Here is a 9,257-nt window from a genome sequence, read left to right as displayed (position 1 = left end):
AAGAATCGGGGGGTTAAAAAAAAGCCACAAATCGGCATACTTAAATGATATTGTCTTGCGTGGCTTTTACAAACCTACTAAATCTCTTTCACTGTTTCGTCATACAAAAAGGAGGCCTTGTTCGATTGCTCTGAGGATGGCACAGCTCATAAGTCATCTAGAAAAACCACGTCGGGTCATCCCCTCTCATACCGCACATTATGTCACGTCCGCGCACCCGACCAGACAAGTGGCTGTGTTGTCGTGTGAAACAAAGCAAACGGCGTCTTCCAGATAACAGAGCGACTGTATGTCATCAGGTTGACGCTGCACTGATTAACGTCACTGCTGAAAGACGTTGATTTTTAAAATTTTTTTTTTAAGTAGTAAACACACCTCGGGCACTATGCTGCCTGACTTTACAAAATCACATGAAATGGAAAAAAAACCCCAACAAAGATGGTGACTTGTCAGCATATCCAGCAGTTTTCAGCAAAATCAAGTATAATATACTTCTGATGCTAATCAGCATGCTTACTGAGGTCATCAGCAATATTTTCAGAAGTGAACTTTCTTTGAAGTCAACCGTCAGAAGCTATTTCCTATTGGGAGCAGTCTGGATTGCAGCATAAGCAGGCCTACGGTAGGCGTGGTCACAGGAAAAAGTGAACACGTCTCCGCTGGTGAACTCCAGAGTTGTGATTTCACTTCCTGTATTTTTATGCAAATGAGTGAATGACAGGAAGCAACAATTCCTCTTCCTGAAGATGGCCATGAATAGAAATTAAAAGAGGTCACGATCTAATTCTAAAAATGATGATTCGCTCACAATTTCAACAATGCGCATTGGATTAAAATTATGAACCCAAACGAACAAGTGCTGGGCGACTGATTTCGTCTCTTTCAAGACATTTTGCTCCAGGCGGCCACAGTGATCATATGAGCAGATTCAGGAATGAATGACTAAAACCTAGTCATCATCATCATCACAGTTTCCCTGCAGCTTCATTTCCACATCAGACCAAAGACTCCGCATGGTATGGACCGCAGCAGCACACTCAAAATAAAAAACACAGTGGGCAAATTCTAACTGAAAAAGACCTCTGACATTAACCATGGTCAGTTTGTGTTACAATATGGGAGGGAGCCATCAAAAAAAAAGCATGACAAAGCACAGTCAGCGGCGTGGACTCACAACACGGGTCATGTGGTCACTCATAGCTACCAAACGATGACAAAAGCTGACAAAAAGAAGCGGCAGGGAGGCGCGGGGGGGATATTCTGCTGTCAATGCAAAACCAAATCCTGAAATATGTTCTGTGTTATGTAAACTGTATGTAAATAATCTTGGAGTGTCCAAAAAACAGTATGATGATGATACTACATTAAAACCCATTTTTAAACATGGACAAAATACATGCACATGCTCTTAACATAATGCAGTTGACATAGTATATTTCTCAGTGAAAGTATAAAGGAGCCATTGTTCACCAACAAAGAGTTTCAAGCACACAACAAAATAACCTCGGGTGAGATTTGTTTTTCTTGTGCGATGGATTCTCTTGCATAAAAAATACCAATCAAGGACGGCACAAAACTGCTGAACAGTAAACCAACATTAAGTGCAAGGACACCATTTGGGCATTCTTTCACAAAATAAAAATGCATTCATAAATTTAAAGGCCATGTCTGTCATCTAGTGGTGAATGGCTAGATTACAACATAATACCATACAGTAGAACCCCGCTTTCTGGTTGCCAGTTGGCCATCTCTGGTCAATAGTATCAGGTCTACAGAGAATTCAGCACTTGATGGGGTGGAGAGGAAGTGCAGGAGGAGTGGGCTGAAAAGCTTCTTCCGTCACATGTTCTCAAACTTTTTTTTTTGGCCTGATGGGAAACGTTTCTCTCAGCCGCATTCCAGTGAGAACTTCTGTTTATTTCTACGAAAGCCCAATTTTTATTCATGATACCTTGATCTATTTTGGGTGAAAATAAGTGTGAAACAATAACGCATGGCACATAACGATAAAATCTTGCAATTTCATGCCTGAACGCCACATTCTCAACAGATACTGTTCTTGCAACTGTGTGCATATATGAATGGTTACTGTGGAAAACTTCCCACCCTTGCCTTGGCTGCCGTGAGTAAGCGAGCGTGTCCCAGCCTCAGGGTGTGTCTCCCTGTGACTTCATCCTCCCAAAAAAGCCTCCAGAAACGTCAGAAGCACACTCGCCCATATGATACAGTCACAGTTCGCCTGTTCATTCAACAGGATTTGTGTGACGACACACACACACACACACACACACACACACACACACACACACACACACACACACACACACACACACACACACACAACAAGACGGGTCAACTAGTCACGGAAATTATAGCTTAAGGAAAAGCTTTGTAAGAAAACACACAGAAAAGCTACCCAACACTCACTAAATCAGAACAAACTGTACATGAAAGTTGATAGTGCTGATGCCCAAAAGTTATGGAGCAGAAGCCATCACATCTACTTCTGTATCAGAGCTCAGTGGATGGATCCTACCTTGGTTTATCAATTGAGACGTTGTCTAGTCTTGGAAGAATGAAGTCCTCCGTGTGAGCTTCCGCCAGAGTTGTCCTGGGTGAACTTTGTGAGCGCGTGGTGGAGCTCGGTCCATGTGGCTGCACGGGAAATGGGAAATGAGGCACTGAGAGACAGAATGGATTTTAAAGAAACAGCAGTCACACCCCAAACACACCTAATTGAGCAAAAAGGAAAAAAAAATCACGCGCACACATTTCAAAATTCCCATGCATTTACAGTATGCTATGCCTCCATATGAACGGGGTGGTGTATATTTGTTTAACTGTTTTACAACGACATACGAGGCTCAGAACATTAATGTATGTGTATCACTCATTATGTTTTGGTCGTTTGCTTGTTTAACTTACTTTTATAGATACGCTGTTTCCCAAGATCTGTCAATAAAAACAAACGTTGTTTTAATCTAACGATATACAATTAGATAGAAAATTTAACACAGTTAGTTACGTTTTCTGATATTGTTCATTAAAGACGACAATACAGGAATGCATGTACTTCCTCTACTGCGGCCATCATTAAAGTTTGGAAACTAAACTAGCAGAGGTCTCCCTCTAGTGTTTGTCTCTCAGAATGCAGAATTGCAGAACAGCAATCTGACTTCCTTGGGAGAAGAGCGGATGGGGGGGGGGTCAAAATCTTTTTTTTAATTTACATTTTATTCTTTCTTCAGAAAAAATGAACATCTATACAAAATATTGATTATATTGATTTCGGAAAAAAAAACATTTCCGGAGTAGAATTGATCGATCTGTTTAACTAAAGATGTCGATTTTAGCAGAGAGTCGCCAGCATCATGAGATGTGGCAATAAATAAATAAATGAATAAAAAAATAAATACTTGGGGGGGGGGGGGTTGGGGTGTGGTCAAAATACGACTTTTAGGCCACAATTTGAATAAAGTGCCGATTTACATTTGTGATTCTTACATTTCCCGCATCGAATTCAGAAAATGGGAGGGGGAGAAACGTTTTTTTTTTTTTGGTAAATTGTGGGTATGATTTTGGAATTGGCCCCCAGCAGCGCCATTGTGGCGACTGGCGAGCCAACCGGATACGAGTGAAGAACGTGCTCAGCGGATGCAATGAGGACGTTACATCACTTGCAGTGCAGCATGCAGCATATAGAGGGGACTGAGGCAGCTTGGCCATATTGTGCACCAGCTCCTCTCTTCTCTCCTCTCTTCTCTTCTCTCCTCCTCCTCAACAGCGGCTGCGTCACACAATTCAGGCGCTTGGCGTGTGTGACACAATCAACCACACACGGTGCCGTTGAAGGAGGGAAAGCCACAGAAATCGAATCCATTTTTCCAAACATTACACTCGGCTGATAAGGTGAGTGTTCCGATATTTGTTATTTTGGTGTTGAACGCGATTGTTGTGCCCCCCCCCCCCACCCCCAAGTCCACAAAGGCGACACCTCACAACACCACATAATCACACCGCACGTGTTATTTATGCTTCGTATATCAGAAGAGAAGCGAATTTAGATTCAAACGACGGTTGATATCCGCACAATAGCATATGATGCTTGATATGAATAATAAAGGCCGGTGCATGAGCCCCCCTCCATCTCTTCTCTCCTCCAGGTTTGGTGTGTGCACAAAATGGTTAAACTGGGGAATAATTTCAGTGAGAAAAACAACGGGAAGGTGGCCTCAGAAGACGGATTTGACACAATCCCCCTCATCACACCTTTAGATGCCAGCCAGCTTCATTTCCCTCCACTGGACAAGGTAAGGGAATTAAAAAATAAATAAATAAATATATATATATATATATATATATATATATATATGTTTCAATAAAATGGATGTTGCATCGTATGAATTATATCTTATTATTGTTATTCAAATATTTTTAAAATCAGGGGAACCTATTTTCTGTACCGCTTATCGACCTTAAAAAAATGTACGGCCACACTAATCACAATAAACTCGATCAATTCCAACTCCTATAACCTTGCCACTCTGAACTGTTGTCCCTGTCAAGGCAGAATGCTTGCTGCAGCTCTTGCCTTAGATTAGTTCGTTGTACCTAATGAAATGGCCAGTGAGAGTATCTATTGTCCAAGCTACAGCTCATGTGTGAAATTTTAGCACATGCAGTTCCAAGTTAAGTAAATTCCTGCTTGTACCTGTGTGTGTGTGTGTGTGCGCGCACGTTTCCAGGTGGTGGTGAAGACAAAGACGGATTATGACGGCGAGAGCAAGAAGGGCAAGATCAGATCCCCCAAAATCGCAGAGTTCTCGATAAGCATCATCGAAGGCGTGTCTGAGCGACTGAAAGTAAGATTTCTGCTCTCTGAAATATCCAAAAGTAAAACGTTAATTTTTACTCCACAAATATGTACAATAGCTATTATAAAATATTCTCCCCTCTTTTTATTCGCTTGCATGTTATGCAAGCGAATAAAACAAACAAACAAAAATTGCAGCTTGCCTAATTTCACAAAGGAGTAAAAGGTACACAAAGCTGTTTTTAAAAATAAGGCGTAAAAGTAAAGGTTTTCAGAAAAACTGAAGCACAGACGCCTGACAGATCAACTTGAAGCCCCTCTCCATTCACCGAATCAAAGTGGCTCCGACCCACTTCAACTTCCTGTGTCCTGCAACTTGACACAAGAACCCATCGTGCTCAGCGATGATTCACTTGATGCTTCCCTCGGCCGCTGGCATGAAATCAGCTGTTGCCATGGCGATGGCCTCCCAGTGGTCGCTTGTGTCCGACCTCCCTGGCGGGCAAACGTCTCCGGTCTTTGGATGTGACCATTTGAAAATATGCTTGAATTAAACAGTCCTGGCTCGTCCCGAGCCAACAGATGAGCTTGTCATTGTCAGGTGTGATCAAAACCTCTTTTAAGATCACATGAGCTTTGAAGTACCGCAGGGAGTCCTCGCCTCAAAGATCTTCGAGAATCTCCTGTTGCGTTGCTTTGTGTTTGCCGCTCCGACGGGCCACACCTGGCGTTAAAAAGAAATGTCTTCTCGGGATAGACACTGGACTCATTTATTTTCCATCACCAACCTTGCCCACTTGTGAATTTGCAATTTATTATTATTTTTATGGGGCTCGTATCTTCTGTTTTTCGATGAAAAAAAAAAGTCACTTCTTGTCTCTTTTTGTTCTCAAGCTGAAGCAATAAAAGTGGTACATTCTGTACCATTTAGTAGCATCTTGGTGCCAAAGAGCTCCACTGAAGAGAGTTGAGGAGCTTGATTTAGACAAAAGTAGTACTTTGTCACCTTCCGGTGGCATCTTTGTGCCAAGCAACGATGTTGAAATGAGTTGAGGAGTTTCATTTGACAAAAGCAGTGCTTTGTCACCATCTTGTGGCACTTACAGACATCTTTAGGGGGAGGTGTCAATTACTGGTTATTTGCATGAGGAACCAGTTGTGCCAGGCGCTGCACTAGAGGTCGTATGGACTAGTCGACTCATGTACTTTACAACTTCATCATGATGTTCAGGGCGTGACATCGACTAGTCTCCACTCACATTTTTGGCTGAAGGAGGAGGCAAAGCCATTTGCAGCAACGGATGAGTGCGCTGAGACGAGCGCATTATCAATTTCTGAATGCGCAGCTTTGAGGGAGAACCAATAATCCGTATTTCAACATTCCTCCTCCCCTCCCCAGAAACAGCACAAGGTGTTACGTAACTCCCCCCGTGAGGCGCAAGCAGGACCGCGCAGATGATCACACAACTGCAGACTACACAACATTTTTAAATTGCCCTGACAAGCTTCTAATCCTAAACGGACTGATTTTTACTTTCGTTCATTGTTTGCCGTTTTTCCATCAGGTGACCTTGTTGGTGATCTGTGCTCTGGCCTTCTTGGTGTGTGTGGTGTTCCTGGTGGTCTACAAGGTTTACCAGTACGAGCAGCCATGCCCTGACAGCTTTGTGTACACGGTGGGTGGAGACGCTTGATTTGTTAAAAATGTATTGTCGTGCTTGGTTGTGCGTTTGCCGCTCCTGAAAGTTGTCTTCAATGGTCATCATTCCGTCGGCCAAATGCACGGCTGTTGAATCGACTTTGATTGAATGAAAAGCAAAATGTCTCATCTTCACTTTGCAATGACGCAAGTACTAAATCTGAGCTCAGACACGCTATGCATGAAAATAGTAATAGTAGTGCATTTGATTGCAATTATGAGTGCATTGAATTGAACTTTTGTGATTTTACAAGGATGGATAAAATTATATGAACCTCCTGTTTGATCATTAGTGTGCAACAACTATTTCATCATACCATGAGTTGCATAGGAGCAATTTTAACAAATCCAGGTGTGAAATCCACAGTGGCGAACCATCAGGGCCAAGTAAGGCTTTATCCGCTGACCTACATTTCCAACCTAAATTCTATTATTGGTTCCATGAAATTGTATTCCTTTCTTCCCAGCAGTCTCTCTTCATTCCACAGCAGTTCCCCTTGACTAATTCCAGTATGTCCATGTGGATGTTAGACTCGATGCCGGAATTAGATTTTGGCCTTTATGTGTCGCCATGACAATTTGATCTGCTCTGGCCCTTCAGAATCTGTATTACTATAACAGCAACGGGACAACTTCTTAAACCATTTAGACATCAAATTCACCATAGAGCTTTAGCTAACTGGCCGAAAGTATAAGTGACTCAAGTAGCGTATTTTCCGCACTATAAGGCGCATTCAATTTTCTCAAAAGCCAAAATTGCGCCATATGATCCGATGTGCCCTATATATAGATCAATATTCAGATTTCTTGGACGTACTATTTTAAATGTTTTTTAAAGCACTTTGTTACAGCTGCAGCGGTTGTGAAAGCGCTATATAAATAAACCTGTGTTGTATTGCATTCCCTTTAGCGTAGCTCCATCTAGTGGATGCATAACATAACCTCAGCCACAATTGTAGCTTCTATTCTCTGCGCCTTATATGAAAACAGTTTTAAAAAAGGCCATTCTTTAAAGGTATGTCTTATACTCCGAAGCGCCTTATAGTGCAGAAAATACGGTCATTTTCTGGGGTGAGATATTCTGTCGTAATGTTGATGAGATATACGCCACACATAAAGAGGTTAATTTGTCTTCTCCCTGTTCTGTCCGTCGACCATCTCTGCGTGGAGCAGCAAGGTCGCTGCATGCCGGCTGGGATGTACGGCGGCAACTTCCCCCATCAGGGGCCGGGGGGCCGCGGGCGCCTCTTCACCCTCATCAACCACTACAACATCGCCAAGCAGACCATCACTCGGTCCGTATCGCCGTGGATGACCATCATGTCCGAGGAGAAGGTCACCCAGCAGGAGACGGAGACGGCACAGAAGCTGGCCTAACCACACTGGGCGGGGCCTCGATAATAAATAATACGATTGTGCCATTCAAGCAAACCCGAGTGCTCGTCTTGCCCGAGGTGCTGTGCCACCTTCAAGGTCGGCTGAATGAGGCTTCTGCTGGGTTCATGGTTTGCTTGAATAGCAGATGCTGTTATTTATTGATACACAGTTGAGTGGGGGCATACATACATGTAGAAATGCCCCCCTGCCCACCACACACACACACACACACACACACTTGATATTAACATTGTACATACACATACACACGTTAGAGCTCAATTTAGTGAAATGACTGTGAGTTATCATGTTTGTGACACATTTAGATGGAGATGCACGCACGACAATTTTGCAGTTTTTTTTCCTTCATTTTCAATAGACCATGTTTTGAACTCTGTAGTGATCACGGAGCAATGTTTGCAGCATCAATGCCACTGCGGTGTGGAACTTAATTCTGTAGGGGGAAAAACCCCCCGTAGAAAAAGAAATCCAAGTATTATATTCAGTTGTAATATGAATTTTAAGAGCAACGTGGACACGCTATGCCACTTACACATAAGCAAATCATGTTACTCTCTGCTATTAGTTCAAAGCTGCATCGATAATTGTATTCGACATCAAAATTGCTGCTTTTAAAAAGGACACTTTTGTTTTTTGTACAAAGCCTACTAAATTGTTGTGACAAAAGGATCGACGTCCACTGGCTGCACCAGCAATAAATGTATTTTGCACAATTTTAGGTTGTGCAGTTTGACCCAAACTGCTTTCTGCAACATACTGCTGTCAATTGTTTTTGATGTATCAAGTGTATTTCGAAAAGATTGCCACCCATTTTGTGAACACAATGTGCATTTTTGCAGGCTACACAAGATTGAATTGAAAAGGCTGCGTTTCTCAGCATAACTTTCATGCTGCTCTACTGAATGTTTTTGCTTTGATAGTAATGACGCTGTATTGTGCAACTCTTTGTAATTGATAAATGTCAACATGTCGCCACCGAGAGCCATCGATTGGCTGACTGTTTTATTTGACTCATCCGAAAGTAGTTGCTTGTCTTGACGCTTTGTTTTCTTGGACATGTCATTAAATGGTCACAAATGCCCAATTTTCATACAGTGTTATCAAGTACCATTGAAGTGCATTTGCTACATTAAATGTTAAATGAATTGAAATAAAGTGCCCATGTTTCCCACCAACAATGTTGTGAAATCTATATGACAGTAAAGGTGACATACATACGGAGAACTTTTGCGTGGTTGTGGTTCGGCAATGGCAAATTCACCCAATCTGATTTTTTTTTTTTTAAACAGGTGTCCGTTATTTGCTGAAAAAACACAATTGCTGCTTTTTGTGCTCATACGAAAACAA

The 9,257-nt window shown here is 42.2% G+C and overlaps 1 protein-coding gene across 1 annotated transcript; it reads left to right on the top strand.

Annotated features, from left to right (window-relative positions):
• The first annotated feature begins 3,674 nt into the window (after positions 1-3,674).
• Positions 3,675-9,088, top strand: LOC147201586 (neuronal vesicle trafficking-associated protein 1-like). Its single transcript, XM_086117928.1, has 5 exons — positions 3,675-3,909; positions 4,164-4,310; positions 4,746-4,862; positions 6,379-6,489; positions 7,686-9,088. Exons 2-5 carry the CDS (start codon positions 4,182-4,184, stop codon positions 7,887-7,889), a joined length of 561 nt encoding a protein of 186 aa, XP_085974054.1. The 5' UTR covers positions 3,675-3,909; positions 4,164-4,181; the 3' UTR covers positions 7,890-9,088.
• Positions 9,089-9,257: the final 169 nt, after the last annotated feature.

The sequence above is a fragment of the Hippocampus guttulatus genome, chromosome 8, assembly GCF_054856545.1.
Source record: "Hippocampus guttulatus isolate MCC_2025c chromosome 8, RoL_Hgut_1.0, whole genome shotgun sequence".
Lineage (NCBI taxonomy): Eukaryota > Metazoa > Chordata > Actinopteri > Syngnathiformes > Syngnathidae > Hippocampus > Hippocampus guttulatus.
The sequence above is the reverse complement of the archived record's forward strand: the minus strand, read 5'-3'. Positions and strand labels throughout refer to the sequence as shown.

What these genes read in the sequence shown, in the direction of transcription:
- LOC147201586 (XM_086117928.1), top strand. Translation starts at nt 4,182, where the DNA reads ATGGTTAAACTGGGGAATAATTTCAGTGAGAAAAACAACGGGAAGGTG. An exon ending in GCGTGTCTGAGCGACTGAAA is followed by an intron (nt 4,863 to 6,378) that starts GTAAGATTTCTG and finishes TTTTTCCATCAG; the next exon opens with GTGACCTTGTTGGTGATCTG. An exon ending in CTGACAGCTTTGTGTACACG is followed by an intron (nt 6,490 to 7,685) that starts GTGGGTGGAGAC and finishes TGCGTGGAGCAG; the next exon opens with CAAGGTCGCTGCATGCCGGC.